Source organism: Podarcis raffonei, chromosome 12 (assembly GCF_027172205.1).
Source record: "Podarcis raffonei isolate rPodRaf1 chromosome 12, rPodRaf1.pri, whole genome shotgun sequence".
In the NCBI taxonomy this organism is placed as follows: Eukaryota; Metazoa; Chordata; class Lepidosauria; order Squamata; family Lacertidae; genus Podarcis; species Podarcis raffonei.
Genome location: NC_070613.1, coordinates 9,486,160 through 9,504,976, shown reverse-complemented (window position 1 = coordinate 9,504,976; position 18,817 = coordinate 9,486,160). Strand labels below are relative to the sequence as shown.

The 18,817-nt window shown below is 46.2% G+C and overlaps 1 protein-coding gene across 1 annotated transcript in view; it reads right to left on the bottom strand.

The window, feature by feature from the left end:
• Window positions 1–9,693: 9,693 nt before the first annotated feature.
• Window positions 9,694–18,817, bottom strand: part of CSRNP1 (cysteine and serine rich nuclear protein 1) — a 34,790-nt gene continuing 25,666 nt past the window's right edge. Inside the window, exons 3-5 of the mRNA XM_053409940.1 lie at window positions 16,806–17,065; window positions 15,848–16,144; window positions 9,694–13,884 (exon numbers count right to left, since the gene is read on the bottom strand). Of these exons, the coding sequence (XP_053265915.1) occupies window positions 12,844–13,884; window positions 15,848–16,144; window positions 16,806–17,065 (1,598 nt within the window). The 3' untranslated portion in view covers window positions 9,694–12,843. The remainder of the gene's footprint in view (window positions 13,885–15,847; window positions 16,145–16,805; window positions 17,066–18,817) is intronic.

Sequence of the window (18,817 nt, the reverse complement as noted above, 5' to 3'; positions counted from 1 at the left end):
CAATGAGGGAACCACCAGAAGGCCCTCGGCGCTGGACCTCAGCGTCCGGGCAGAACGATGGGGGTGGAGATTAAAATCATTGCTTAGTGCCCTAGCAAACAGACGGTTGTGGTCCAGCAGTTTTAGAGGGTAAACCCATCTCAAAGGTTTCAGAAGCACCTTGAATATTTTAAGCCAAGAACGAGCCCCTTGGTCACATTTACCAGTGGGCAACCTACCAGGGCCTGTGTGCCAGCAGTTGGCAGGACCAGAGGCAAATGCAGCTGTTTGACCAGGGAACAGGAGGAGTTGCTGGGGAGAGGCCAGGCAGGTGCGCATGGTGCAATCGGCGCTCTTCAGGCATGCAAGTCTTTTGCACTGTCAGCACAGCAACATCCGCAACAAAATGACAGTCTCTATCCCCCCCATTTAATATGTATTTACCATATTAAACCATTAAAAAAATCAATAATAATTATAATATGGATTTACCATTTCAATGAAAAAACCTGCTAAATTAAAAACAGCTTTCCAATCCCCCAGTTGTGACATCTGAATTATCCACATGGAAGCACCCTTAGTTTTTGACCCCGGCATAAGGATCTTGGTTGCTCTTTGGCAATTAATATTATTTATATTAGAGCACAATGTGCTTCATTATTGTGGCCGTTAGAGGCCACTGAAGATCCCTAAATTACTACTGTTATTTAAATGTATTACTCCTGTACATTCAATCCGCTGTCGGACAAGACTTGCTTTTCCTTCCTTCTTTGTTCTTGAGAGGGGGGGGTGGAGGGGGGGAGACAGACATCTGTTATTGGTAAATGGATTTCTTCATGGTTTGCGGGAGGAGCAGGACTTTTTAACAATCCCTGCTACAGAAGGTTGGGCGTGTAGCTGGGAGTTGCCCAGTGCATTACCATGGCAACGCTGAAGCAAATATAAATTGTTCCTATGGTTACTTCAAGCAAAGAGGCGCATAGCTGATGCAAGGATGGCAAAAATACCTGCAGCTCTCTAAACCGAGTTGGATGGTTGCCTTGGGGAGCAGGCGAGCCTAGTGGGTTCTCTGTCTAGTGCCTTTAATGGCCACAAGTCAGGCAGAAGTTCAACTGTTTGAAGTTCCAGAGTTTGACAGCTTCCCCTTATCTGTAGAAGCCAAGGAAAGGAAAGCTATCTGCACACCTGTTGAATCTCAGCCTCAGAGTCAGTAGAGACTGGAGACAGTGTTATCAGGATGAGGGGAAATCAGACACCACCAAAGATCAATCCCAAATATATGGAAACTCCCAAAGTTAAGTTACACTCTACCAAAACAACCCCACAAAATGAGCTGAATTTGTGTTGGCTTCAGTGCTTGCTTAATATTGCTCAATCTCATAAAATCACACAGTACAAACGTACCTTGGTTCTCGAACAGAATGCGTTCTGGGAGTCCGTCCTGCAGCCAATCAGAAGCCGCGCCGGATGTTCAGCTTCCAGAAATTGTTTGAAAACCGGGACACTCCCTTCCGGGTTTCAATCGTTCGGGAGCCAATTTGTTCGGGAGCCAAGGCGTTTGAGATCCAAGGTACACATTTGCATATGCACCGTACAAGATCCAAGGTATGACTGTATCTAAATTAAGTCTGGAATCCTACACCCACTTGCCACTTAACTTGCAGGCACTTACTCTTGAGTAGACCTTTATTGGACTTGCCTATTTCATTTAAACACTGCTTGGCCATGATGTTTACTAGGTTATATTCAGTCCAGTTGTTCTTGCTCAGGCTGATCTGCTCCTAGGGCTGTTGTGAAAACAACTTCTCTGAGCTTTCCAAAAAGCCTGGAGGCGAAATGATGATAATAATAATGATAATGATAATGATGATGATGATGATGATGATGATAATAATAATAATAATAATAATTATACCCTGCCCACTCTGTGCGGCTTCCAGCAGAATATTAAAACACAATGATTCTTCCAGTATTAAAAGCTTCCCTAAACAGGGCTGCCTTCAAATGTCTTCTAAAAGTCTGATAGTTGTTTATTTCTTTGACATCTGATGGGAGGGCGTTGCACAGGGCGGGCACCACTACCGAGAAGGCCCTCTGCCTGGTTCCCTGTAATTTCGCTTCTCGCAGTGAGGGAACCACCAGAAGGCCCTCAGCGCTGGACCTCAGTGTCTAGGCTGGACCATGGGGGTGGAGATGCTCCCTTAGGTGCACAGGACCAAAGCTGTTTAAGGCTTTAAAGGTCAGCACCAACACTTTGAATTATGCTTGGAAACATACTGGGAGCCAATGTAGATCCTTTAGGACCAACGTTATGTGGCCCTGGTGTCTGCTCCCAGTCACCAGTCTAGCTGCCACATTCTGGATTAGTTGTAGTTCCCGGGTCACCTTCAAAGGTAGCCCCACATAGAGTGCATTGCAGTAGTCCAAGCGGATGATAACCAGAGCATGCGCCACTCTGGCGAGACAGTTCACGGGCAGGTAGGGTCTCAGCCTGCGTACCAGATGGAGCTGGTAAACAGAAGAAAGGGGCTTCAGAAACACAAAGTATTCTCTGAACCCCTGCCCCCCTGCATCAAATATTTTTCTTCTTGCATGTTTTCGGTCCTGTTCACTGCTGCAGCGGATCAGGAATCACACTACAGACATGATGATGTTCCAGGGCCACATAGCCATTCAGATCTGAACACGTCATGGCGGCACAAAGGCAGTTCAGAGTGAGAGCAAAGCACCAGCTGCTAGGAAGGGCTCAAGTGCAGTGAACACAGCCCCTCTACAACGTATCATTAGAAAAGGATAATTTTCAGCATGCTGTGATCTAGTATATTGTATATGTACATGCAGGTATGAACCAGGCGCCTGGGACCTCCTTCTGTGAGCCAGATCACAGTCCCATCCCTACCCTGCCAGCCCTTGCTTTATATAAACCCCTTATTGAGCGAAGACTACTTGTCACTTTTATTCGGCTCTGAAACATGATGAACGCACCTAAGGTGATGTGTAGAAATCAGGCACCCAGAGGACTCAAATTCAGCTCCTTAGGTAACAAACACCCTAGAAACGCCTTTGGAACGAGTGACAATAAAGATTTATTTATTTAAAAACAACAACATACATTGCCACTAGCAATTTTGTCCAAATAGATAAGGAAAATCCATTTCAGACCCTGCTAGAAAAAGCAAGGAAATTTGTCCGCTTGTTTTCTGAAACTTAAGTTGGGGAAAAGTGGCCCACATACAGCCATTGCTACAGAGGCTTTAACAGAAAGGAGGCTGAAAGGCCAATCAAATCATGCAGCCAGAAATAATTATTCAAATGAACCAGAGTGCTAATTTGCAGGATGCATTCTGAAGTGCAGAACTGCGTTATCTTGACAACGGAATTTTGCTTGGAGAGGGGCAGGCAGACAGAATGTAACCCAGTCTTGGAAGCGGGAGGGAGGAGGAAATGAGTTCAGTTCATGTTTTAAGGAGAACTTCCTTAATTTGCTCTTTCTATAATAACACATGCACTGAAACATAGCCATCCTTTGAAATCTGCATTTTTCATAATTTTGCAATGCAGTTTTTTAGCCATGCAATAAGTACCCAAAGTATGCCTGAAAGCCAATATATAAGTGAAGACAACATGCAAAAAGAAGAAGGAAGTAAAGCGTTAGATTAAGGAAATCTGCTTTGCAAAACTGTATATTGGGAGAAATTTGCACTAAAATGCAGATGAATTTCCATGAGGACTTCTTTTTTTTAAAAAAAAAACACAAATAACTGCTGGAGAACTGAACTTCAAAAAAATGAAAAATATGAAACACAGAGAAACCAAAATTGACAGGTTCACCTGTCCCTACCTAGGAAGCACATTCAGATACAGTGGTGCCTCAGGTTACATATGCTTCGGGTTACATACGCTTCAGGTTACAGACTCCGCTAACCCAGAAATAGTGCTTCAGGTTAAGAACTTTGCTTCAGGATGAGAACAGAAATCGTGCTCCGGCGGTGCGGCGGTGGCGGGGGGCCCCATTAGCTAAAGTGGTGCTTCACGTTAAGAACAGTTTCAGGTTAAGAACGGACCTCCGGAACGAATTAAGTACTTAACCCGAGGTACCACTGTACAACACACATTATTGATACACTATCAATACATAAAGTTCTCCATTACTTTACTCAAACGCGTCCCTTAATATATTCCTGCTTTGCAGACGGTTAGACTAGATAACTCTTGGGAGTGTGTCTTCTAACTCTTAAAGTTCTATGATTGCAAGATTGTGCTTGGAAAAGCATGCACTTAATCGTGGGCCAGGCGTGTCTTCTTTTTCCTCCTCTTTTCTCCTGGCACCAAGTGGGGGGTGAACTCTCTCTGACGCTCTCTTTTTCCCTGGCCACCTACTGTTTGCTCCATGGCATCAAACTGCAGAGACCTGAATGCTGCATTCTGTGAATTGTCAGAAGGCGCCAGCAAGTTTAATATGTTATATAAAAGGGGGGGGGGCGGGAAGGAGAGAAGGGGGGGACTCTGTTAAACAGTAACGCTTGTTCCCCGAGCCTGGCCACCCAGAAATGATTTCAGCCACTGGATTGTTTTCAAGAAGCTTCGACCTCCTTGTCAGAACAAAATGCCGGGCGGGGGACAGAACAGGAGCTTAACAAATCCAGCTACTTCTCTCTTAGGCGACGGCACACTCACAAATGAGATTACGGCTAGACTCTTTGGAGTACAGTCCCAAAGATCTGTCTAGTCTAGCATCCTGTTTCCAACAGTGCACAGCTGGATTCTCCTCTCTCACCGTCTCCAGCACCTGGTATATGGAGATAATGTTGTGTCTCAACAGGGGGGTTTCCTTTATTTACGTATTTAAATTGATACCCCACCTTTTCCTTCAAGAAAACCAGCAACAACCCTGTGAGGTAGGTTAGGCTGAGAGGCAGCGACTGGCCCAAGGCCACCCAGCGAGCTTCAGGGCCAAATGGGGATTCGAACCCTGGCTCTCTTTATCAGTCATGGCTAATCACTGTTGATCGACCTACTCCACATAGAGATTGTGTGGTTTTAAAGGTAAAGGGACCCCTGACCATTAGATCCAGTCGTGGCTGACTCTGGGGTTGCGACGCTCATCTCGCTTTATTGGCCGAGGGAGCCGGCGCACAGCTTCCGGGTCATGTGGCCAGCATGACTAAGCCGCTTCTGGCGAACCAGAGCAGCGCACGGAAACGGCGTTTACCTTCCCGCTGGAGCGGTACCTATTTATTTTTGACGTGCTTTCAAACTGCTAGGTTGGCAGGAGCAGGGACCGAGCAACGGGAGCTCACCCCGTCGCGGGGATTCAAACCGCTGACCTTCTGATCGGCAAGCCCTAGGCTCTGTGGTTTAACCCACAGCGCCACCCGCAAGTGGTCCAAGGCCACCCAGTGAACTTCACGGCCAAACGGGGATTCAAACCCTGGCTCTCTTCTCAGTCATGGCTAATCACTGTTGTTCGACCTACTCCACATATAGATTGTGTGGTTTGAAAAAGGGCCAAAGGGAATGGATTTGGCCACAAGGCTATCCTGGACCCCCCCTTTCTTTCCCTCTTCTACAGCTGGTCATTCTCCAAAACACACCCCTAGCTGCCTTTTCTCTTTCCTTTCGGAGAAGACCTCTTAATCTGCAGCCTGCATTGAAATACAGGCAAGACCCAGTGCTGGAGTATACTGCTAATTCAATTTTGGGGCACAAGATTATTTGCAGAACACCACACGCTTTGCGATTCTAATCTCCTCTGCTAATTTAACTGCTGTCTGCCTAGGGCTCTTCGGGTATTGAATCCCACTGCTCTCCATTTTTTCTGCAGACACAAAAACTGGCATAAGACAGGGCAGAGCTGCGGCAAAAATCTGGCTGCCAAATCCAGCTCCAGAATTGTCAAAACATTTATCCAAGGAGGAAGTTTCAGTCAGCTTTTAGGTGGCGTTGGGCCTGTGGTAGCTAAAGCACATATTGGTGCTTACCCTGGGCGATTATTCTAGTTCTGGAAATTCTCTTATTTCCCCTCTGCACTCCCTAAGCCTTAACCTCAAAATCCAGTACTAAACTCGGGAATGTCAATGTCCTGTGCTCCTCAGCCGTGGCAGAGCTCAGAGGAGGGAGAAGCCAGCCAGCCAACCATCCGAAGTCTCAGAGGGGTACTTTCCTGGAGGCAGAGTCCGTATACAAGGTTCAGTCCTGTCCTAAGGTCAGGAATATAATAATTTATAATAAAAATAATAATTTATTATGTATACCCTGCCCATCTGGCTGGGCTTCCCCAGCCACTCTGGGCGGCTTCCAACCAAATATTAAAATACAGTAATACATCAAACATTAAAAGCTTCCCTAAACAGGGCTGCCTTCAGATGTCTTCTAAAACTTTGGTAGTTGTTGTTCTCTTTGACATCTGGTGGGAGGGCATTCCACAGGGTGGGCGCCACTACTGAGAAGGCCCTCTTCCTGGTTCCCTGTAACTTGGCTTCTTGCAGTGAGTGAACCGCCAGAAGGCCCTCGGCGCTGGACCTCAGTGTCTGGGCTGAACGATGAGGGTGGAGACGCTCCTTCAGGTATACTGGACTGAGGCCATTTAGGGCTTTAAAGGTCAGCACCAACACTTTGTATTGTGCTAGGAAAAGTACTGGGAGCCAATGTAGGTCTTTCAAGATCGGTGTTATGTGGTCTCGGTGGCCACACCCAGTCACCAGTCTAGCTGCCACATTCTGGATTAGTTGTAGTTTCCAGGTCACCTTCAAAGGTAGCCCCATGTAAAGTGCATTGCAGTAGCCCAAGTGGGAGATAACCAGAGCATGCACCACTCTGGCCAGACAGTCTGTGGGCAGGTAGGGTCTTATCCTGCGTACCAGATGGAGCTGGTAAACAGCTGCCCTGGACACAGAATTGACCTGTGCCTCCATGGACAGCTGTGAGTCCAAAATGACTCCCAGGCTGCACACCTGGTCCTTCAGGGGCACAGTTACCCTATTCAGGACCAGGGAGTCCTCCACACCCGCCCGCCTCCTGTCCCCCCAAAAGAGTACTTCTGCCTTGTCAGGATTCAACCTTAATCTGTTAGCTGCCATCCATCCTCCAATATCTCAGTTCAGGTAGTCAGACGATCCAGGGGGGTCAAGAAAGCAGAGGGTCCAAGGTCGCAAGAAACAGCAAGGTCTGGCCAGGAACGACGAATGTTGTTCCCAGCAACTGATTTGAGGCTGGAAACCCTGCTTAAGAAAGCTGGAGCCAGCTGGTTCTCCTCAGGAACAAGAAGGCTGAAAACCCGCAGGTGGAGTCCTTCTGCCTTCTACTCCTTCAGGCTGCTGCTCAGCAGGTGAAGCCGACTCCTGGCCCATGTCAGGGACAAGGAGAAAGAGTAAGGCTGTGCACACAGCGTACATTTAAAGCACACACTCTTAAGAATCTTGGGAACTATAGTTTACCTGCAGAGCTACTAATTCCTAGCACCCTTGGGAAACTACAGTTCCCATCATTCTTGGGGGAGAGCGTGTGTTTTAAGTGTGTCGTGTGAATAATAATAATAATAATAATTTATTATTTATTATTTATACCCCTCCCATCTGGCTGAGTTTCCCCAGCCACTCTGGGCGGCTTCCAATCAAGTGTTAAAAACAATACAGCATTAAATATTAAAAACTTCCCTAAACAGGGCTGCCTTCAGATGTCTTTTAAAAAGAAGATAGCTGCTTATTTCCTTCACATCTGAAGGGAGGGTGTTCCACAGGGTGAGCGCCACTACCGAGAAAGCCCTCTGCCTGGTTCCCTGTAGCTTTGCTTCTCGCAATGAGGGAACCGCCAGAAGGCCCTCGGCACTGGACCTGTGTCCGGGCTGAACGATGGGGGTGGAGATGCTCCTTCAGGTATACAGGACCAAGGCCGTTTAGGGCTTTAAAGGTCAGCATCAACACTTTGAATTGTGCTCGGAAACTACTGGGAGCCAATGTAGTTCTTTCAGAACCGGTGTTATATGGTCTCGGCGGCCACTCCCAGTCACCAGTCTAGCTGCCGCATTCTGGATTAATTGCAGTTTCTGGGTCACCTTCAAAGGTAGCCCCACATAGAGCACATTGCAGTAGTCCAAGCAGGACTGAATGTAACCAATAAGGGGTTCAAGGGGTGGCGACTTTAGTCCAGATTAACCCGGGGTTTTACTGGCAGGAGGAAAACCTGCTCAAAATTACGACGTTTCCCCCCTCTATAAATCAAATACTTTGATGCAGCAAAGTCAACGCATTTACTAGCGGTGTTAACCCAGATTGGTTGACCTGTGTTAGAACAGAATAGTGGGTCTACAAAGTTGAAAACATGCTGTTTAGGATTTGATATAGTTACAGGTAGGTAGCCGTGTTGGTCTGCCATAGTCAAAACAAAATAAAAAAAATTCCTTCCAGTAGCACCTTAGAGACTAAGTTTGTTACTGGTATGAGCTTTCGTGTGCATGCACACTTCTTCAGATACCTACAGATTCAGGAACTAAGTACCGTATTTTTTGCTCTATAAGATTCACTTTTCCCCTCCTAAAAAGGGGAAATGTGTGTGCATCTTATGGAGCGAATGCAGGCTGCGCAGCTGTCACAGAAGCCAGAACAGCAAGAGGGATTGCTGCTTTTACTGCGCAGCAATCCCTCTTGCTGTTCTGGCTTCTGAGATTCAGAATATTTTTTTTCTTGTTTTCCTCCTCCAAAAACTAGGTGCGTCTTGTGGTCTGGTGCATCTTATAGAGTGAAAAATACGGTATTTACCCTCTCAAAGGAATGGCCAGGCTAGCCAGAAAAGGCAATCAGATAAGGCATTATCAGGTATCCTGGCAGACAGGAGAGAAGCAACACACTCAAATTTCTGCTGTAGACCACCTCTTTCTGTTATGTATATATGTATGTTGTTTTGGGGGGTGGTCGGGAGCAGGGGACCCTGTTGCAACAGTTTCATAAAGATCAGCCTTACTAGCTGCTTTGCTTCTCAATATTCTCTGGTTGGCCTCTGTTATTTTCTCTTACTGATAGAAAACCTACGTAAGGACTCTATACGGGCTCTTGGGTACCCCATAAAGGATAAAGGGGCAGTTTTTTCTTAGAGCACCTAGGAACAAAGAACCTGTAATGGTTCTAGGGGTTGCTCGTGCATAAGCCGGTGCAAACACCTGCGTGTATTGCCTGAGTAAACCTTTTCTGTCTGGACAGCCACTCACCCGTGGCTGACTCAATCGCTGGCAGAATCCGTCAGTGGGCATTTCTTAAACTTCTTCCAGCAAAGAAGCTCTTTGACGCCTAGTCTCCTCCTACTCTCTCTGCGCGAAAGCCTTCTGCGCAAGGAGGGCGTAGGCAGTGGAGACCCCTACTCTCCCCGCTGGTCCCCGGCAAGGAGTCATGGGACCGCCTCGCCGCTTCCCCCATCTGCCCCCCTTCTCCACTGGTGCTACGCTGATTCTCTTCCCCAGAAGATGGGCTGCCTCTCCCCATCCCGGGACGCTCTCTGGAATTCCTCTGGATTTTGCTCTCTCCCTCCGGCACTGATGGCAGTTCCCTGACATAACCCTTCACCCCCATTCTGCCCACACACAACCCAGAAATCGGCAGCCCTGAATGGCAAGTTGGGAAAGCAACCACTGCCGGGCCTTTTGCCGGGCAGAGATTAGATTTCCACTAATCCACTTCTCCCACCCGCCCCCCATATGTCGAGAAGGAGCACACGCACCAAATATTCCAAACCGAAAAAAGAGTTTGTTTTATTGAAAGTGTAATGAAATTTTCTTCATATTGCTTGTATGAAATGAGAGACAGCAGCTTGTAGGCAAAAGGATGCTTTTTTTTGTTTTACAAATGAAAATTTGGGGGAAAGGGGTTAAAAATAAAAGTATTTTAAACTGGTACCTTTCGGCACCGTTAAGCACTATATATATATATATATATATATATATATATATATATATATATATCACACACGCACACACACACACTGAGAGAAAGCAAACATAAAGCTGTTGAAACCAAAGAGTTTCAATCAATACATTAGATAATTACAGATTGTGTCAATAAATACCCAATTTTGTTTTTCAGGTTTTTCTCTTTTTCTTTTTTTTAAAAAGAAGACAGTTTGAACAGGCAACATTTTATACAAGGTACAGAAGGGGGAAAATATATATCTATTTACAAATCAGTGCACCCTGGGGTGAGTAGGAGCAGGAAGTTGGCACCAACAAAACGAAACAAAGAAATGAATAAATTAGAGGGGGGAGGATCATGAAGGCAGGAGGGTTTTTCTAACACCCTCAGTCTCCCAACATTCATTTTAAAATGACGTATGCAAAGGAACGCAGGAATGTTCTAAAAATTGTTGCTTTAGTGCCAAAGAATGAAAACAAAAATAGAAAAAGCAGTACCAAAAAGAAACACAACCCCAAATGTGACAAAGCATTTTTTTAAAAAAAAAGTAGGCTGAGGGTTTTTTTTATTATTTTAAAAGACTCCCACAAATTAAATAAAAAACGGTGTATATATACGTATGTATAGTTTAAAAAATTAAGCAGATGTTTAAAGTTTTCTCACAGTGGGATAACCCTTTTACACTAGATAGATGCCAGATTATTCTGTAGACATTTTCTCTTTACAACTCAAGTTTGTTAAAGGGGGGCAAAACCCCTCTTTGCATAGACCAGATGGGGCAAAGTCTTCCCAACCAAAAGGTTCCCATGTGGAAGGAATTCCGGGTGCTTTGTACATCTCTGGGAGGTCAAAGTGCAGGTCTTCCAATCTCAGGAGAGGCAAGAATTCCATCTATTTCCATTAACGAAGCTTAGGCCACTTTTTTAAAAAATAAAACCCGAAAGCACAGCCACTAGCCCCAACCATCAGGTTAACCAACAAAATCCTAAATGTCAACTCTTCATGGCCTAAAGGAATTCTAGTGAAAACCATCTTTGACCTGTTCCGGTAAGTGGGATTCTAGTTCACTAGAGAATAATCTTTGAAAGAAAAGGTGCACAATTTATCTGGATGATTCTGCCTTCTCCTGCTAATAGCGCCATGGGCAGTTTGTACTGAAACTGGAGTGGCCTGGCTAAAGATTGTGGGTTAAGACCCTCAAAGATATCCCAAAGCACCCTGAGACTTGCAAGCACAGTCTTTTGCTCCCCACCACACACACCCCCCTTTTGCAATTTTTGCTCTTTCCATTCCTCTAAAAAATTGCAACCTTGGCAGCTCCAGAATTGGTTCCTCTATATATTCAGGCAGCATAGTAATAGATCAGATTGGTTCTATCAAAAAAATCTCATGGCCAAATCCTTAAGGACATTAAATAAATTACAAAATAATTTACCACACCATTTTAACCTTTCCTCTCTCTTCTTTAAATAGTTCATTCTATTCTCTCTCTCTTCATAGTTCCCGGCCTCCTTATAATTGCCCCTGGCAGAATTATGGACATCGCACACAAAAGAACGGAACTGTGATTTCATTTTTCAAATGGTTATAGCGACATACAACCTTGTGATACAGCGCTTGAGTCCTTCGCCACACAGCGCTGCAGTGATGCATGGACAGTGTCTTTCATGCTCAGCTGCAGCAGCCAATGTGCTGCATGCTCAGAAATTCAAAGGCTCTCCTACACCACAGGTGTGTGACTCAGAGAGAGGCCCTTTCGCTTGCACCGTTTGTGGCAACGACACGCCCCACTTCCCCATTCATATCTGCACTGCAAAGCTACTGCACAGATTTAAAAACCAGCCTCTTAATAGTAACCTCTGTGGTCCACTAAGGAAGAAATGGAGCCCCATAACTCTTGAAGCTTCCCTGGCTCCCATCACACCCAAGCCAGCAATGTTGGGAGTTCTAGTCTGGCAACATCCAGAAGGTCCACAATCTCTCCCTTCTCCGACCCAAGAAGAGGGGCTGGGGAATCTCTCAAGGAGTCTTCTCAACTCTCTCCTAAGGTGACAAAAGTTCTGAGAAGTTCCATTTAGAAGCCCAGAATGGTTTGTAGTGTGGATATGGGGCTTATGCAAAAGACAGGGGATGGGGGATTATACTTGAAAGTATAACACCTCCTCAGTGTTTTAACCAAGAGGGGAAAATGGGGAACCTGAACCAAGAGACCCATTGAGGCAGGCTTGGGCTATCTGCGGGTCCTTGATAAACCACAGTCCTACCCAGGCATGAACACGAAATAAATAAATACAGATATATTATGCAAAAAAAAAAAATGATTGTGCACATAATACATCCGAGGTATGACTAATTTAAATAAGATTCGGCACTCAGTTCAAGCTTCGAAGGCTACTTGAAAACTGTGGAGGTTTGCAATAAATAGAGGACATGGGGGGAATTATGCATATAATAGTGTGTGTTGTGTCATTTATTCCGCTTCCTTGTAAACCTCTTCCCATTTAAGCAAGAGCAAACTCTTCAGCAAATCCTTCCCCCCCACCCCCACCCCCCACAATAAATATAATTATATATACTTAGACTTCCCAAAGTAGCTTGAGAAAATGGTCTGCAAACATTTGACAACGTTCACAGAAGGTGCTTTGTGGACGAGCAATGCATTTCTCACGAGGTCCTTCCCTGCCCCCTCCCTTACGTGCCCCCACCCCAAAATACAAAATGCAGGTAAATTGTGTTTAGCAAAAAATTGTCTTCCACCCCCTCCCCACCCCCAACGCCGAGTTTTTTGCACAAACAGCAAGAAAACCGATTGCGGCTGCAGAGTTTGTTTCGTCTTCCTCCAAAGTATCTGAAAAAAGGAACAAAATATGACGTAGCATTTCCTTCTCTTCCGGGAAGGGGTTGGCAGTTTCTTGCGGGGGTTTCCCCCCTCCTCGGCTTTTCCCAAAAACACACACACCAAAAGCATTTAAACCTTCACTGTTTCCATGAGAGAGGACTTAATGGCATCTTCTAGGAGCTGATTGTCTGTAAAAGGCGCAGGGGTTTCTGGGACAGATTCGGACAGGCCAATGAGGGACTCCAGAAAGCATGGGCTCTGATCCCCAGGCTGGGGCAAGCTGGGGAAATTTGGCAACTGGAGCTGCAGCGCCGAAAAGTTGTCCAGGTTCTCGTACTCCTTCAAAGAATTGTAAAGGGGTCCAAGGTTGTAGTCCGAGAAGGACTGGAAGAAATCCAGAGAGTCTGAGGAAAGGCTCAGATCCATGTAGCTCCTGGAGCCTTGCTCCATTGAGGCGACGGCCGAGGAGGAAGAAGAGGGGGCACAGGAAGGAACGCCCGCAGCCTGGGCAGCCCTAGGCAAAGTTTCCTCCAGAAAACAGCTCACCCCCTGGTTGGCGTTCTCGTCCAAACACCCTGTGATGTTCGACGAATGGTTCAGGGGGTGGCCAGAGCCAAACTTGTCGGAGGCGCACTGGTTCTCCACGTCCACGCTGAAGAAGCCGGTCGGGTGGAAGGAGCTCAGGTTGTCCTGGCAGTTGCTGGCGGCGCTGCTGTCGTCCTCCGTGTCGGAGTCGTTGAAGTGGAGGATGCGCGCCAGGCCGTCGTCGTCCACATCCGACTGCGACTTCTCGGAGGGGACGGCCTCGTACGGCTCCTCCAGGTCCTCGCTCTGGTTGGATGACACCGAGGAGTCGGTCATGTCGCTGCTGCAGCTGTTCTCGCCAATGGCCTCCAGGTCCGTGCTGAACTGGAAGGCGGGCGCCAGCGGCACCGTCCTCTCCTCAAACACCGCCTTGCCCACAGGGCACCCAAAGGGGAGCAGCTGGTCCCGGAAGAGGGGCTCGGGCTCCGGGCTCCGCTCAGGGCTGGGCTGGTTCTTCTCCAGCTCCAGTTTCATGATGGTGTGGATAAAATGCGTCTGCACCCGGGCTTGGTTGAACTCGATCCGGCCCTCTGTGTTGCCGCAGCCGTCCTTCGTGCAGCCGCAGGGAAACGACGTGTGGTCCATCTGGGGAGCAGAAGGACTAGATGTTAGTCATATGGCCTCTACCTTTAAGCCAGACTTTTAATTTTTTTAAAAAGGACCTGCTCATAACTAGTTCAACTGCTTGCTTTTAGCCTGTCAAGTCTGACACATGCATTTCTCTTTGTTTTATTCAACAACAAAAAATTAAGAAAAGGGCTTTTAATAGTGCTGTGCTGATATTCTTCTGGTGGTTCCCTCACTGCGAGAAGTGAGGTTACAGGGAACCAAGCAGAGGGCCTTCTCAGTAGTGGCACCTGCCCTGTGGAACGCTCTAGATATCAAGGAAATAAAGGACTACATAACTTTTAGAAGACATCTGAAGGCAGCCTGTATTGGATAGTGTTTAATGTTTGATGTTTTGTTATGTTTTCATATGTACAGTGGTACCTCGGGTTAAGTACTTAATTCCTTCCGGAGGTCCGTTCTTAACCTGAAGCACCACTTTAGCTAATGGGGCCTCCTGCTGCTGCCGTGCCGCTGGAGCACGATTTCTGTTCTCATCCTGAAGCAAAGTTCTTAACCTGAAGCACTATTTCTGCGTTAGCAGAGTCTGTAACCTGAAGCGTCTGTAACCTGAAGCGTATGTAACCCAAGATACCACGGTACTGGAAGTCGCCCAGAGTGGCTGGGGAAACCCAGCCAGATAGGCCAGGTATAAATATAACAACAGCAACAGCAACAGCAACAATTCTACACTTCCCTTCAGCAAAAGATCACAGGGCAGTTCACAAGATAAAAAATACAAGATAAAAACACAAATAAGTAATTAAAATAACACCCAAACACTCCCTGTGTTTTTATACAGCTGCCAACACACCTGTGACTTCTGGAGAGGCTCACCTAGCAGTAACATTTTAAGCAGGTGCCAGAGAGAGAAGACTGAAGGTGCCCCCGCCTGGTGTCAGTCATGTACAAGTCAGTGCAGACAACACTGGGCTGGATGGCCAAATTGGCCTGACAGAGTCTAAGGCGGCTTCTTTTGCACCTATGCCCAGCTCGGCACAGAGGAACAAGGCGGAGGCGCAAACCTCTCTGTGTCCACTCTCGCCGGGAGGGTGGCAACACGAGACAGGGCCCTTTCTGTGGTGGCTCCCCATCTATGGAATGCTATCCCTAGAGAGGCTCACCTGATGCCATCATTGCATGTCTTTAGGAGCCAGGCAAAAACATTCCTCATTGCCCATGCTTGTAGGCCATTAAATAATCTACAGCCTGTTAAAGCTGAAATGGTGGGGACTGTGTTATTTTATTATTATGCTTTCATTTTTATGCTCGGTATGATGTGTCCTTAATGTTGTACACCGCCCTGGGATCTTCTGATAAAGGGTGGTTTATTAATGAAATGAATCGATAAACAAAAGCAGTGTGGAAAGGCTGGCCAATATCTGTTTGGCGGGAGAACTGCCGTCTCCCATTTGCCCTCTGGGCAAAAGCAGCTAATCATCTCAGCATCCTCCAAGGCTTTTTGCTCGTCTTGAAGCTTCTGACCTCGACTCTGTATACCATTCCGGACACTGAGGTCCAGCGCCAAGGGCCTTCTGGCAGTTCCCTCCCTGCAAGAAGTGAGGTTACAGGGAACCAGGCAGAGGGCCTTCTCGGTAGTGGCTCCCGCCCTGTACAACACCCTCCCACCAGATGCCAAGGAAATAAACAACAATCTGACTTTTAGAAGATATCTGAATGCAGCCCTGTATAGGGAAGTTTTGAATGTTTTATCGTGTTTTTAATATTCTGTTGGGAGCCGCCCAGAGTGGCTGGGGAAACCCAGCCAGATGGGCAGCGTATAAATAATAAATTATTATTATTATTCCTTCTCAAGCCCAACATACCAGAAACAGCGGAAGACCAGTTTCTCCCAGGGCAATCTCCGCTTTCCCCACACCGGGTCCCATAAGCCCTCTTCCCCACAAGAATCCTGGCCAAGAAGGCCCCTCCTCACACACACCTGACATTTAATGCCCGCCAGGCTGCAGCTACACGTCTCGGGGTCACAGAACTCCTGGCAGTCGCAGCCGCAGTCTTCCCGGGAGAGGCGGATGCTATGCAGCTCTCGCTTCTCCTCCTTGTCTATCTTCTTGACTCCCATGGCCTTGAGCAGAGCTCGCCTCTTCTTGGCCGGGTACGGCTGGAGGAAGAAGCCGTCTTCCAGCTCGGTGACACTGGCGTCGATGTCATCGTCAGAGATATCTTCTGTGGTGAGCTGGTTGGCTTCCTCCGACTCCTTCGTACCGTTCATGGTGAGCTGTTTGGAGAAACGCAGAGAAAACTTGTGTAAGAAGCAGAAGCATGACGGCCGCCATCTTGAAATCAGAAATCCCTCCTTGTTGTCCAAATAATCTTTATTAGTTTTCCGGTTACATACTCCACATACACATAATGTGTTGCATTTTACATTTATACTTGCTCCTAAGCACTGACTTCCCTCCTTCCTCCTTCTGGTTTTTTATATAACATATAATTTTAGCGCACTATTTTCATCCATTTTGTATACTGTTACGCATTTTCCATATTTCTCTATAGTATATCCATAAATCCTCCTGTTTATACAATTCTTGTTGTCTGTCTGTATTTATTTATTTATTTACAACTGTTAGTTGTATTAATCTTATACATTTTGCTCATTATTTTCATTATCCATCACTTTTCTTAATCTTTCCCGTTATGAGGTTTATTTCCAATTCTACTGGTTTCCCTATTTCATCTTATCTTTCCTATATACGACATAAATTTTCCCCATTCTTTTTGAAATGTTTCCTCGCCCTGTTGTCTAATTTTCCCTCTTAATTTGGCTATTTCTGCATATTCCAAGAACGACCAGAAATTGTTTTTACAGCTAGAGGCGCCTCTGTGTGTTAAAAACCCATAGCGGCCTTCTGCATGCCCACCCGGTGCCCCCCACTTACTTTCCACTTCAGGGCTTCCAGCTTCTCCTCTTTCAAGCGCTCCTTGAGCTTCTCCCGCCGGACAGCCTCTTGCTCCTTCGAAAACTCGGCCAGCGTGAACTCCCGGGAGAAGCCGTGCTTGCTGACCATGCCCAAGGTGCAGCCCCCGCGGCTGGGCACGCTGGTGAAGCCCTGGCAGCGCGGGAAGTAGAAGACGGTGACCCGGTCAAACTCCACGTTGTTGCGCTTCAACCGTTTGCTTTTCTTCAGGATGGAGGTTGCTGGGAGAGAGAAAGGAGAAGCAAGGTGAGCGCTTGCTGCAATGGGTCATTTAAAGTGCATAATCAATGGCTGAGAATAGGGTATTAAAAGAGAATGAATCTTGACTGTTTCCATCTCCTATCTGTACCACTGAGGGCTAGAAACCTGCTTTTTCGAAAACCAAGAAGGGGAAAGCAGTTTACAACACCTGAAGTGCCTTTTAACAAAAGGTCACCATGACCGCAATACCTCAAGGACTACCTCTTTCCATATGAACTTACCTGGACCCTGAAATTATCTTCTTCTTTTTTTAAAAAAAAATTATTATTCTTTATTCATTAAAAAAATTCCATGTCTTACAAACATTACGTACTATCTCTTAACAGGTAGAAAAAAGAAAATTATATAAAATAGAAAATTTATAAAGGAAGGGGGGAAAAATAAAGTAACAAGATAAGAAACAAAGAAATAATAATAAAAAAGACCAAGTTATTTACATAGTAGAAGTACTCATTGACACAATCATCTTCTGACGCCCTCCTCCTTGAGAGGTCCAGAGGGTGGCAACTTGAGAACGGGGCCTTTTCTGCAGTGGCTCCCCATCTGTAGAATGCTCTCCCCAGGAAAGTTCGCTTGGTGCCTTCATTATACACCTTTAGGTACCAGGCAAAAAGCGTTCCTTTTTAACCAGGCCTTTGGTTGATTTGATTGACAACCTACGCCCTTTTAAAATGTGGGTTTCTTGGGGGGAGGGTATCGGGATGTATTTTTTTGGTTTTATATTTTGAATTTATTCTGTGAACCACCCTGAGACCTCCGAGCATAGGGCGGTATATAAATTCAATAAATATTAATAATAAATATTAATACAAAACTCCCAAGACAGACAGGCTGGGGGTGGGAGAAAGAACCATTTCCCCACAAGCAGAAATCTAGCTGCTCAGGAATATTACGGTATATTACCACTGCAATTAGACACAGTGGTGCAAGTGTTGAGGGTTGAAGGTAAAGAGTTTCTGATGGCGATAACAGAAGGGGAGGGGACTGTTTTCCTTACAGTAAGGATTCAAACCTAGGTGTGGCTGGGGCTAGTCCAAAACTCTAACCACTAAACCATACTGCCTCTTATGAAAAATGAAAGTGCTGGGTTTTTCACCTTCCTTTTTTATTTACTAAATTTCTCAAATTTAAAAAGAGTTAACCAACTGCCTTGAAAGACCCATGCATAAAATTAAAAGAAAAGACAGCTCATCTAAAGCAGGCATCCGTTATGTTATTTTTTCATCCTCTTGACACCCTTATTCAGCCTTTTGAGGGTCCGAAGCCTTTCATATGCATGCTCTCCATCCTCTGGACAACAACCTTGCAAGGTAGATCAGCGTTAACATCACCAGGTCTGCAAGTCAGACAAAGCAGGGGGCCTCTCTGCAATGACCACCTGTAGGGGCAGCAGCCCCCTCTGCAACTAGACAAGGAAGGGCAGAGCTATCAATCACTGGTTCAGATTCTCGTTTTTCCCATCTTAAGCTGAGTTCTCCATACTTCCACTTCAGTTTTTCTCAAAACAAACAAGTTCTCATGAAAAGCCATCCGTATTTTATCCTCCTAACTTGCACACACATTTTTGCAAAAGCACAGTGCCTTTTTGTTTTGCTATCCTGTGCGATATATGTAAATTTATGAATGTGTGCATTTTGCTCGGCCGGAGAACTGCGCTGCCAAATTCAAGAGGGGGGAAATTTCGGAGAGTGGCCGAGTCTGGGTTCGCCTCA